The sequence below is a fragment of the Abrus precatorius genome, unplaced genomic scaffold, assembly GCF_003935025.1.
Source record: "Abrus precatorius isolate BTA unplaced genomic scaffold, Abrus_2018 Scaffold5, whole genome shotgun sequence".
Taxonomy (NCBI): domain Eukaryota; kingdom Viridiplantae; phylum Streptophyta; class Magnoliopsida; order Fabales; family Fabaceae; genus Abrus; species Abrus precatorius.
The window spans coordinates 1,399,272-1,412,362 of NW_020874395.1; the positions used below are offsets into that span (position 1 = coordinate 1,399,272).

The 13,091-nt window shown below is 33.9% G+C and overlaps 1 protein-coding gene across 3 annotated transcripts; it reads right to left on the reverse strand.

Annotated features, from left to right (window-relative positions):
- Positions 1 to 576: 576 nt before the first annotated feature.
- LOC113868162 (paired amphipathic helix protein Sin3-like 2) lies at positions 577 to 11,821 on the reverse strand. Of its 3 annotated transcripts, none has more exons than XM_027503744.1 (23): positions 11,378 to 11,821; positions 11,170 to 11,251; positions 10,352 to 10,585; positions 10,074 to 10,254; positions 9,894 to 9,992; positions 9,590 to 9,763; positions 9,224 to 9,509; positions 8,504 to 8,640; positions 6,996 to 7,071; positions 6,864 to 6,893; positions 6,446 to 6,639; positions 6,199 to 6,353; positions 5,855 to 5,982; positions 5,501 to 5,755; positions 3,772 to 4,437; positions 3,591 to 3,673; positions 2,783 to 3,403; positions 2,606 to 2,703; positions 2,388 to 2,526; positions 2,149 to 2,301; positions 1,901 to 2,064; positions 1,479 to 1,590; positions 577 to 992 (listed from the first exon to the last, which is right to left on the reverse strand). In XM_027503744.1, exons 2-23 carry the CDS (start codon positions 11,247 to 11,249, stop codon positions 858 to 860), a joined length of 4,200 nt encoding a protein of 1,399 aa, XP_027359545.1. In that variant the 5' UTR covers positions 11,250 to 11,251; positions 11,378 to 11,821; the 3' UTR covers positions 577 to 857. The 3 variants fall into 3 exon arrangements, with proteins under 3 accessions (XP_027359545.1, XP_027359543.1, XP_027359544.1); XM_027503742.1 differs by having other exon boundaries at positions 9,587 to 9,763; XM_027503743.1 differs by lacking the exons at positions 6,446 to 6,639; positions 6,864 to 6,893; positions 6,996 to 7,071; ... (6 more) ...; positions 11,170 to 11,251; positions 11,378 to 11,821 and having other exon boundaries at positions 3,611 to 3,673; positions 6,199 to 6,316.
- Between the last annotated feature and the right edge of the window lie 1,270 nt (positions 11,822 to 13,091).

The following is a 13,091-nucleotide window of genomic DNA, read 5'->3' on the forward strand; positions in this document are numbered from 1 at the left end:
TCAACTCCTGTGTAAAAATATTTTAAAAATTGAAAAAAAGTTATCAACTTCTGTCCAAAGTTTTAAAAATTGAATAAAAGTCATCCAAACGACTTTTCCTATTATGTACAATATGACCATATAAATAAAATTTTTCAACTCAAGATATATGCATAATATCCAAAAAAAAAATTTTAACGTAAAAAAGTCCAATTTTTAGTACACAGAATTGAAAATGAAAAAGTTCATTGTCTATGTTAATGACCCTGCCCCACTTTTAGGCACTTGAATAAAAACATTCTCTCAAATAACTAAATTACGTTAAAACATGATTCCCTAAAAATGCACTAAGTTGTAGAATGTGTAGGGACATTATGGTGTAGCCTTGTCATGCCACATTGCTACGTTTCACAATTTTATGCTTCAAAAACTCAAATGGACTTATAAAAAAAAATAAAGGACAAATACATTTCGAGTCCAACAACACGAACTAATTGAGAAGAAAGACTTGAAAAGGGCAATATCAAATATGAACTATGACCATGCAAGCTTGGAAGGGAGAAAGAAACTGTTGCAACTAATGAAGAACAAGATTAATTTGGTAAACAATATTTCTACAATTATATAATGAAGCAAGCTATTTACAAAGGAGTGCAGCGACGCATTGGACCTCATAAACATATTACACACTCCCATCTATATTTCCCTTCTCCACTTTCATGTGAAAATTCAAGTACTATGACAACAAATAAAATTGTAAACCCAAGGGTTCCTAGGTTGCTTTACCAAGACTCTTATAAACATTAAAGTATGTATGTGAGTCTCTTCAGCTGTTTTAATAGATGTTAGAGAAAAAGTCTTCATCGCGAGGATACAAATTATGGGCATGCCAACAATCTGCGGAATCTTTCCTCTCTATCCCTACGGTACTGCAAAGATGTGGTTGCTGATGATGTTCGTCTTTTCTTTCTTGGACGGAAGAAAAAATCTTGGGTGTCAAGAACATAAGAAATCTGCAGATGAAAGTCACAAATAAGAAAAACAAAAAACATTGTTCTAAGCATTGGTTTTAAAGAAAGGGTCTTGCTAATAATGATTCTAAGGACACTAGTTAAGGAATCGATAAATAAAAAGCTAAGAGTGCACTGGTAACATTTTCCCAAGATATAATTTTGTGATGGTGGTAGACGGTTTTAAAATTGCAGTCTGCAATGGTAATAGCAGCTGTAATATTGCAGTTTTGATCTTTACAACCGCAAAAGCAGCTACAATGGTGGCCATATTTTCTGCAATAGTTTGCAAATTTTGTAACTACAGCAAAACCGCATCAGAGCCCCAACTGCAATTTAAAACCTTAGTGGAAGAAAGGGGTAGTGGAAGAAAGGGGGGGACATATCTGGATAACTTTAGAGAGAGAGAGGTTGAACAACAGAAGGAAAGATTATATCTATAATATTAAAAATAAAGTCGTAAACTGCACAAATGGAAAGGCAGCATACCTTGGATGAATTGCAAGCTATCTTACATTCCAATCCATTAATTACTTTAACACCTTCCATGGCAGAGCATACTGCAGAAAGCTCATCTAATTGTCCATATTTCCGTTTGTTTCTGTATGCATCAAAACAGAAGCAGAAACTTACATGTTACCTGGTTGAAAATGATTGTCAATATATCCACATAGCTAAAGTATGCAACAAAATCCACAACCAAAATGTTTAAGCCCCAATTAGCAAATAAAGAATTAACCAGCGGAAAGTAAAAAGGTTAAAGAAAAAGAACATAACGATATTTGAAAAATCATGCTTACGACACAAGGTAATAGCTACCCCACACCCACACCCACACCCTCTATTCCATCGTCATCAACAGAAAAGAAAAAATTACTAAACTGACAAGTGTAATCTCGCAGAATCTGTACCTTTGCAGTATAATGCCATGGGGTTCCTTTTTGCCAGGAAAAACAGACAGAAAGTCATTGTGCAGATAAAAAGAGAAATTTGGATCAATAGAAACGGCAAATAACTCAGGCTTTTCATTCATATTATCCATGAGCTGGATGGATAGTTGTGAGGGGGTACAGGACTGCAATAACAAAGGAAAACAATATCAACCACAGCTAACAATATGTTCTGGAGAGTCTAGAAAGCAAGCTCACAAAGGACCTACACATTGCAAACGATAAATGTTCTCTTCATGAAGGATAACATGAGCATTTGCATGATATACAGAATCATTTAGTTTCCCAGGCTTCCGAGACTTTTCATAATCATATAATTGTAGAAGCTTATTGTCTACCTCATCCGTTGCAACAGTTTGAAGCTGCAGAAAAGGTAAATTAGAACAACCTTTGAAGGAAAAACATCATAATCAAGTAGAAAACAAGACAGATAAATAAAGCAACTTACCTGTCTGATCAATTTATATATTAACTTGTCCAACGTGAACAACACATATGACTTGTTGCCAATAATTGCTCGGCATTCGTCTTCAAACTTTGCATTCTCAGCGGATCCATCAAGCAAGTTGTACAACGCATTCATAAATCTAAAAAGAATATGAACAATCAATCCAGAAATGTAATGAACACACTTAGGGGGGCTCGGGATTAGTTGTGAAAATGTACCTTGAATAAGGATCTGGTGAACTAGCTTCTTTTGTTTTCCATTTCATTTCTGCACTCATTGAATTTGTTTTTGCTGATAAGATCCTTTCATAAAGAATCTGCGAAGCATAAATGGAGCATTTGACATCCACCCAGGAAGAAATTTCAAAATCAAAGAAGAAATAACATTATCCTTACTTGATGAAGCCTAAAAAGAACATAGAAATCATCATTTCCATAGAACACCCTTGAGTCCTTCATTTCTTCAACAAATGAAACTGCTGATACATGCTTTGTGAGAGGTTTCACAGATGAAAGGAACCTCTCTGACAATGGCAAAGATGTGCCATCTCCACCAGCTTGTGTATCACACATCCCCTCAGCCTCACCTTCACTCTCAGCCTTACCATCAACATCATCATGTTCTATATCTTCCTCCTCTTCATGATCTTCCCGGAAGCATTCATCACCAGCAGATTCACTGCCTGAAACATCTTCACCAGCTTCAGAAACATTTTCACTGTCCTCATCATCAGCATCTGCATCATTATCACCACCAGCCTCTGGACAGCATTCATCCTCTCCATTTCTAGACTGATATTTCCTTCTTTCAATATTGTGCTTTGACTTGGCCACTGACTGCACATTTGAATCTCCATAGCCAACAAAGTTATCCTCCTCTGAGACACCATTTGGTGATAATTCCCCCTCTTCTTTTTCAATTTTGCAAGGCCCAGCAGATTCGTCATGGGTTTTAACTTTACTGCTCTCACTTAGAATGCCATTGGCCAATGGTACTGGAGCTACCATCTCACACCCCTGAAACACAAAGATAATCAGAGACATACTAATATCAATTGGAAAAAATTCAAATAAAAATTCCTTAGTTTCAGAGAACACAAAGAAAGAACAAAAAAAGAATAAGAAAGCAAATAGATCAAAACTGTTTTAAGTGCTTCTACTATAATGGGTAAGAGTTCAAATTGCCACAATTGAGAACTCATACCTCCACCAAAGGTACATTACCAGCCTGAGACTGGGCTACAGAGTCATCAGCATCAGTAGGTCGTGATGGAGTAAGGACGCAGCCTTGAAATATAAACATAATTTAGTATTCTAACACAAATATTAACAAAAATAGAAATGAAACGAACTGAATTTAAATCAATTTAACAAATATGACAGACCTGGAGATACATCTAAGTTATTTCTGTTCAGACTGCTTTCTCCTCTAATTGCAATTGATAAATTGCTTTTAGCCCCTTGTTCATCAGAGGCAAATTGTTTGCTAAACCCAGAGCCTTTATCATTGCATTCTGCATTTTTCTGCCCTTTCTCCATTAATGGATCATCTCTGCAAACAAGTTCACCTCCAACAGATCCATTTTCTTTATCACTGGCAGTTACACTAGTCCGGTGAACATTCTTCGCTTCAGTTACTCTAACATCAAGTTCATTCTTATCAGATTTTGGTAACCTTGAATTTATTGAAAGAGAGTCTCCATGAGGGCTTCCATCACCTCCTATATTTGGTGCAGCAAAACTGCGAGCATTATGCCCAGCTTTTCTATCCTCCACCCTTTCTGCCCCATGAGATTGGGAAGGAACACCAAGCATCGGCTCCAAGAAGGTACTCCAGAGCCTCATAATTTTATTTATCAACTCTTTACTTGAAAACAGCTCCTCACATGAATAACGAACAAGTTTATACAAGTCTTCATGAATCCCAGCATCAGAATATTCAAATTCCAGATGGGGAGTTAGAGGCTGTTTATTTCCAGCTGCAATAGACTGAATAATATCATCCTCTTTCTGCTGCTTTTCTTTAATTTCTTTAATCTCAGCCACCAAAGCTGTATAAAATATCAAACATAGAATATTAGAACAGATTAAAAGGATGATGACACTGAAACTTGCATGAATGTATAATGCCTACAATACCAAAGGTTTTTGCAAGATTGTTACTAATAAAATTTTGTAGGAGGCAAGGTAAAGCCCTGCTAAGACTTATATATTACTGCATCTCATTTATCTAAACAAGCTGCAGGATCAACAGCAACAAAACAAAGCAATTGCTTCATATGCTTATAAGTAATTTGGAAGTTTTTCAAGAAGTCTGTTTTCAGTGCAGTACAGGTATGGGTTAAAGGCAAAGTGTGCTTCAATCTAAAGCTTTATGTACACAGCCTCAATCTATTTCTCTTGCTTTCCCAGACCCTCATTAAGCATCTCAAATTTTCCAAACAGTTTGAAAGAACCTTAAACCGAAGGCAGTAAGGATATTCCAATCTCTAACTTTCTGATGACGGCTTAGGCAAGACTCAGAAAAAGCTAGATAGGCATTATCAATCAGTTAATATCATTTTTACTCCATGACACTCCCAAAAAATGAGAGAATGTTATTATTATGGTTTATTTAATAAAAGAAAAAGGAGAGAAAGCTCCTGTTTGGTGATCTTGTTAAATATTTATCATTTATTACCAGCAGCCAGCATCACAAGTTCAGATATTGTAGCCATTCAAGCATCGATCAGAGATAGGTTCAATGTTTCAGATATTATAATGAAGGAGCTCATGACAAGTCAAACAATCAAATCCAAATAAATATATATATAATGAAAGAAATCAGGAATTATAAGTTCTTTTTGTCATGCTTATAACATAGCTAGTTCCAAAATATCTATTGTTTCACAATATTAGCCATTGTATGCTTTCCAGCTGGAGAACCAACATTATATAGCTTCAATATTTGGACTATTATGAAAAAATGCCTAATTGACATGTAACTTTTGATTCAAACTATAATACTTCTATTTTTCCACCCTCACTTATTAAGGCATGTTGGGGAGCTCACAGCAAGTCCAAACGATCAAATCAACAAGAAAAATAAATATAAACAAATGCAAATAAACTTACATTTTGTGCTCAAGTTCTTTGAATCTTGCTGTTTGAAATAGAAGCTCCGGTGATCAAGTGATTTGTAGTGATTTTTAGCATAAATTTCAGCCCATACTTTATTGAAATCAGAACGACACCTACTCCACTCCTCTTGTTTCTGCTTCAGTCGAGTCAATATTACAGGCAGGGCATGAGTTGGGTTTTTACGCAATATGTCTATGACATCAAGACCATGATCACCATATAGACGCTCAATGCATCTTAAATTTAGAACTGCAATATGTAAACTCAAATCAGTTTATAACGCAATACATATTGAAACAGTAATATTAAACATATTAACTTTTAAGTTGAGATTATTTTGATACAAACCAGTAAAGTGATCTTCAATACGATTCAGACTCTCCACATTGATTTTATTTTCACTGATGTTATTATATAATTCCTCTGCCCGTTTGGCAGCAGAACTCACAGACTCCAATAACATGTCCAGCTCAAATCTACATCAGGAATAACAATATCATCATTTCATGATACATGCAAACTATTAGACTCAAATACTGACTCCAAAATAAACATTGCATCCAGGAAGTGGGAGAGATATTGGAAACAGAAAAAATGTTAGATCCAGCACAAGGAAGATACATACATAAACACATACATACATATATATATATACACAGAGTAAACATAGAAAACTTTAGCACAAGTTTTACCTGTCATCTTCACATCTGAACAAACTTTCTTCATACTGGTTTCTACGCATATGTTTGAAAGAGTAATCCTCACTCCCTGAAGTCACAGATACCCAGTGGTCATTCAATACTTGAGCCCCAAGCTCAGATCTCTGACTAGCTGTAGGGATTGGATACTGCAAAAAACAGGGGGGGAAAAGACAGTTTCAAAAGAACATAATATTTTAACAATGCCAACAAGAAGAAAATTCAAAGAGAAGTTACATACATCTGCAGGAAGAAGCCGGTAACTGGGAGTACAGCGTTTACAATCACTAAGGTCAAGTTCTTGAATGGATTTTCCCATATATTTCTCCCTGTATCTTTCCTTCTCTTTAGCTCCATCCATCTCACGCTTGTGCTCTCTGTCTTTCTCCTCCAACTTCGAGGATCTTGATACATGACCATCAGTAGACAGTGACTCTGAAATCAACATATTTCCAACATCAAAATCAATCATCAATATATGGAAGAAAAAAAACGATTAAAATACTCGGCATAATTCAACAAAATCAGAAAGATTCCTTAATAAATGATAATGGTAATGTAGTCTACAAATCTGACAGCCCCCCTTCCAAAAATGAGAAGAAATGAAAATGACAACATTAACATAAGGAGGATAAGATATGTATTGTATATAGACGTACTTTTACTCATGACACCAGCAAGGAATCCATCTGAAAAAACACAAATATGAAAAATAGAGTCTCAAGGATTGCGAATAATAATAGTATTATAGTAATAAGAAGAAAAAGATGAAAGTTTTTAAAAACAATTACCAATATTTTCACAGCGCTCCAAGAAATCATTGAATTCATCCATAAGATCAGAATGCTTTCCAAGTAGATCAGTTACCTGAAATGTAAATTTTCAAACAATGTGCATTAAGACTAGTAGCAGCAGAAACTCACAAGATAAAACTTCCAAAAAGGTGAAACCAATTAAATTCATAGAGTTTGAGCTCACAAAAGAATCTGACCACCTAGATTTCTTTATGTTAAAGACTAAGTGAACAGAAATCAAAGGAGAGTATGAAAAAAGGGAAGTGGACTGAGAAAGAATTTTATGAAAGGAGAAATCTAAAAATGCTTTCGGTATTCTAGTGTTTCTGACACAAATGAATTCTGTAATTTGAGGGCAACTATAAATATTTACGGAAACTGTGAGGGAAAACGTCAAGTGAATCAGTTCAGTTGCAGAATTGTAACAGAACAGTTAACTGATCTGTTAATTAACTTCTGTTAACTACCAAATGCTGTGTTTCAACAGCTAATAATACACTGGCTATAATATGCTGACAGTAAAATAGAAACAGCAACTGCATACAACTATTCTATGCAAATGTATACTCTTAAAATCTCGTGGATTTAATATGATCACTTATTCAGAGAATAGCTCCAGACCTCAACAAAAGGAACATTCATAACATTAACATACAACTAAAAAGGTAAAGGCTAAGTTGGAAACGAAATATTATTGAAGTTCCTTCATACTTGGAAAGGTGATAAGATCTTGAGCCAAGTAACCAAAAATAATTTAAATATCTAAAGTACAAACCCAACTATGACAGCCAGACTAGCATCAGGAGCTTGCAAAACCATATACATATAATTTAGAATGGCATAAACTCAATACATAAATGAAATGAGAGAATTACATTATGACACAATTTGGATGCTGCAGCAATAAATGATCGATAGATAAGAAATTCATGAGTTGATTTGTATAAAAGATTAGAAGGTAGATAGATGGCACCTTGCATCGATATTTTCAAAAATCTTGAAAGCTGTTATATAAGTGCTAGTCTCTAACTGTCTAACATGAAAATCGCATATTTTTGTGACTACAAAGCCTTCATATGAAAGCCCTCTTCATTTTCCTTTTGGCTAAATGATTCGAGTCAATAACAAACAAAGAACAACAAAAGTCTTATTCCACCAAGTGAGGTCAGCTAATTGTCTGAAGTAGCAAATCACCAGTCACAGCACTGAATACCAGCTAATTGTCAGAAAGAATATACCATCAGGTAAAGCCACAAAGCAATGAATAGTCAACAATGCGAATCACCAGATTTTAAATTCTTCCATACTGAGACAACAATAGTACCATCTAACCTTCGTACTTTAATTAATGAAACTTTATAAAATTCCCAGAGAACTTAAGGAAGTAACATAGCTAAAATGATTCAATGTCAGCAAGAATACCCAAAAAATGAACAGGAGTAAAAGCAGACAGATGTGTTCTCGCATGACTTTTAAGTATGTGACTTACAGAAGCAAGCACATACCAAATTTTGCAAATCATTCCTTTTAATTATTCCATTGCTGAAAATATGAAGGCACTTCAAAAATGTTTGGTAGTCATCAGAACTGCTCAACTTCTCCTTAACTTTCTCACAGAAACTGAATGCTTGACTATACATGCCTGAAATGAATAAAGATAAACAAATCAACAAGTTAGGAAACCAGAAAGAACAATAAATAAAGTAAGAACTCCAAACAACTGCTGATGACTACATTTATTCATGTACATGATTCTTTTAAACTCTAAATATTATATTACAACACTCAACACATTGGACCAGGTAGTAAGATCAATCTATCTCTCAAAAAAATGAAGGGCAAACTAGATTCCAGTTTTAGAAATATCAAGGTACATTTGACAGTTTCATAACAATTGGTCTATATATACAATCTGAGTTCAACCACATATTTCTCTTGAATCAACTTCGAGAACTGCTTTTTACTCTGTATCTACAGTTGAGTGTTTGACACAAGAGAAAAATAATAAGTTTCCTATTCTCTACTTATTTTTCTTAGGTGGTGAATTGCTTCAATAGTGTCAATGATTACACTATTTTGTGACATAGAAAAAGATAAAATATTCAGCATATTGAAAATAAGATAGCTTACAGGCAAACTAAAATAACTGTATAAATCTTAAATGCAAGAAACACGGATTGTGTGTTCGTGAAACCATTTGTCCAAAGTATAACGTGATGACTTACTCTTTAAGGTATCTTTGTCATCATAAGATGTAAAGTCAGAAGCCAACCCAAAACCTTCAGCCTTCTTGACAGATTTCTTTTTGTCAGTAAAGCGTTGCAAGTTCAAATCCCTGCTGTTATCAATATCATTTTCTCTCTCATCCTGGTCACGAATTCTCCGATCCCTACTCTCACGCTTCCTTTGCTCCTTGTGCATGTTCATCATTGTTTTGTCATCATCCAGCTCAGGGCGTTCAGCACTCATATCACGATCATGGGAAGGATGTCTATCTCGTCGATAGCGTTGCTATAAAAAAAGTTTATAACCCAATCATTAAAAGGAACTTTACAAAACTCATATAATGTGGAGAGGAATGATCTTACTGCCTTGTCTGCTTGCATTTGCCGCATCATTGGTGCCATAGAACTCCGCTCGTTCAAGCGCTGCAGCGAATTTCGACTATATGGAGCATGCTGTGTGGAAGGTGCTGCAGAAGTGTCTGGCAGGAATCTAGTGAACTCCTCAAGCAAATCTTGATGGTCCTTAAAAAGGGAAGCAACCTAGACAATTACAAAAAAAAAAAAAACACACAGAAAGAGAGAGATTAAATATTCATCCAAAATTTTTTTTTAAAAGGGAACAAGAAAAAGTCAACAACAAGTGCTCAACAACAAGGAAAAAGCATATTACCTCATTATAAACCTCAACAATGTCCTTATGCTCTTTGCGGTACATATTCAAAATGTCCAAGAATGATTTGTAAACATGCTCATCACTTTGGAATCGTTTCTGCGGAAGCAAAACCTATTAACTACGGCTGGGAATAAACAATATCAGTAAAATAAGTCACTACACGAAAAGCTAGTTCACCTTTATCTTGTTCACGAAATTAATTGCTTCTTCAAATTCAACCGTTTTCTTTGGAGGAGCCTCGTCCTCATCAAGTGTTATCTCATATCCCTTTGGCAGGAAAGTATTAAATCCAAAAATCAAATTGTTGTGCCCTTTGAATAACTCCTTAACCCTTGCTATGACACCAGCAGTGTCAGTCCTGGAAAGGACCAAAAAAATTTGACGTCCGTTGATTCTATATGTACAACACTGCTTTTCAAAATCATCACATAGTGTAAAGAGGGCTAAGACTCTACCTTTGAGCTTTGAAATCTTTCATGACCTCAAGGAACATGTCATATTTTTCTCTTTGGTCCTGAAACATGTCTTTGACTTCCTTCAAATAGGACAAGGCATCATTCGTAGTCAGTTTCTGTGAAGTAGTTGCTCCTCCACCACTACCACCACCTCCATTGCCACCTCCGCCTCCACCACTACCTCCTCCTCCTCCTCCTCCTCCTCCACTTCCAGGAACTTGGTTTTGGCCATAACTTCATACACAAAATCCAATCACAAATTTAGATACCCAGAATGTTAACAATGACAGCATGCTAATCTCTACATGATATCAAATGTTCCACTCGTTCAACTACCATACTAAGCCAATTTTATGATATCCTCAGGTTGAAATAATACTGGCCAAACATACATGCACGTAGTACTTCTAACTATCCACCTTCTAAGTTAATTAATGAGGCAATTCACAACATTACTCATATTATTGCTTGGTAAGATTCATACCTAAGACTTAAGCAAATCAAATTGTTTTGGCCATACCCTAAGACAACCGTTCCTTTTAACCAATGATCCCACTAGAGAACCCATTCTAAAATCAGTTGAAGTTAAATTAAACATAACCCTAAGTAAATTCAGCAAAAAATAAACTCCACAAGTGAAAAAAACACACAAACAAAGACACGCTTCATTTCTACGTGGGGGGAAGCAAAAGGCATGAACTTGACAACAGACACATGCTCCATTCACGCAGCACAAAATAGGGTAAACAAGCAATTCTAGAGAGAGAAACACAAAATTGGAACAAAAAAAACACAAAATAGGGTAAAAAAGATCATACGAATCAGCACGTGAAGAACCAAAGGGGCGTTTGAATTGTGAGGCAGAGGCAGAGTAAACATCATCCCTTGCCCTCTTCATCCCTGCAAAAATAAAAACCAATTCAATTAAAAGAACACCAATTCAAAACATGATACAAAGAGAACAATGAATTGAGCACATGGGAAGAAGACCCAGAAAGTGAAAAGGGAAAAAGAAATAATCTTTACCAGTTTCCCAGATTTTCCTAAGAAAAATTGCTGGAAAACAAGTGGAGTAGATCTCCAAGGAACAAAAGAGAACAATAAAAAACAGTGAAGGGTTTGATCGGACAGAACAAGAAGTTAGGTTACGAGAAGAAAAATAGGTTTGTTGTGTCTCTGTCCCTCTCAGGCGTTGTTAAGTTAGAAGAAGGAATTGAGACAGAAACAGTAGAAGCGAGATTTGCAGAGAGAGATTTTGGGGTGGGAAAAAGGGTGAAGCAGAGAAGCGGTGGTACGTGCAAACTCTGAAAACTCAAAACTCAAAATTTGAGAGTCAGAAACGAAACAAAAAATAAAACATTAGAAAGGGGGAAAAGGTGATTTATGTGAAGAACGAGCGATGAATTGCTATGTGCGTGTTTTCGGAGGCTTCCTTCCAAGTTTTTTTCCGGGGCGGGTCTTTAACCGCTTCATCCAAGCCCATGGTTTCTTCTTAGCTTTTAATTACACCATAATTTAATCCAAATAACATGCACGTAAAAGTTCTGAATATGGATTTATATTTATTATTTTAAAAATTAAAGACTGATTTTAAGTATTTATTTTAAAATAAAATATGTAATTATATTAAACATTTAAAAAGAAAGTTTTGTCATCTATAATAATTTTATATGGCTTAAATGAAGTTATATACTAGTTTTATTTTTCTTTCAAAACTTAAATTTTAAACACACTATTAATTTTGAGTATTTGTTTTAAAAATAAGTAATATTAATTGATGGACTATTGTATACAAATGAAACGTGTGTTCAAATTAATTTTAATAATAAATTTTATATTAAAATTACATCATGATAGATTCTATATTTTTTCAAATAAAGCTTAAAAATGATACAGTAAATGTTTTTATTTTAATTCAATTAAAAATTACTGTATATTAAAAAGTTAACCATAAAAGTAAGGCCATAGTAATTTTTTAATTTTAATTATAGAAGTCCCCAAAATTTAGTCTTTTTGCAAATGGGCACTTATTGGTTATTATATTACCATAAAATATAATAACTTGCGTTTTGCGTTTTGGTAGTTTCCTTATCTCCCTTAAATGTGTTTGGGCTCACGGTTTTCACATCACTGTTAAACTAAATACTAAATAAAAAGTATATTTATTATTTAAAAATAAAAAGTATGTAACATTTTTTATCTTTTCCTGAGTCACACATATTTTTTATTAAAGATAATTATATTTAAATTAAATAATATTTCGATCTCTCGTTTCAAATATTTAATATAATTATATTTACTTAAAATTATCGATTAAGTTATAATAACTTTTATTGGTTTTTTATTATTTTTATTTAATAAGTAAGAAAAATTATAAATATAAAATATAAGAGAATTTAAATTTATTTTAATAATAATAAAGAAAATAACAGGTGTATTTTAAATAATAATACGTATTTTTAAGTTTTATTTGGAGAAAAAAGAGATATGTTAAGTTGATATTTATTTAATTCGGATTATCGCACAACATTGGTTTATTTGCCGTGTAGGCATCTGCTCTTTAGAATTCGTTACTTTTTTATTTTTCATACTCTAATTTATGCACGATATTGTTTTTAAAAAAATTAATTACTCACATTTATTTAATATAATTTTTAATTACTTAATCAAATTTCTTAATTCAAAATTTCATGCAATAAATAATAAAAATATAGTATATGTAAAATATATTATTAATTTA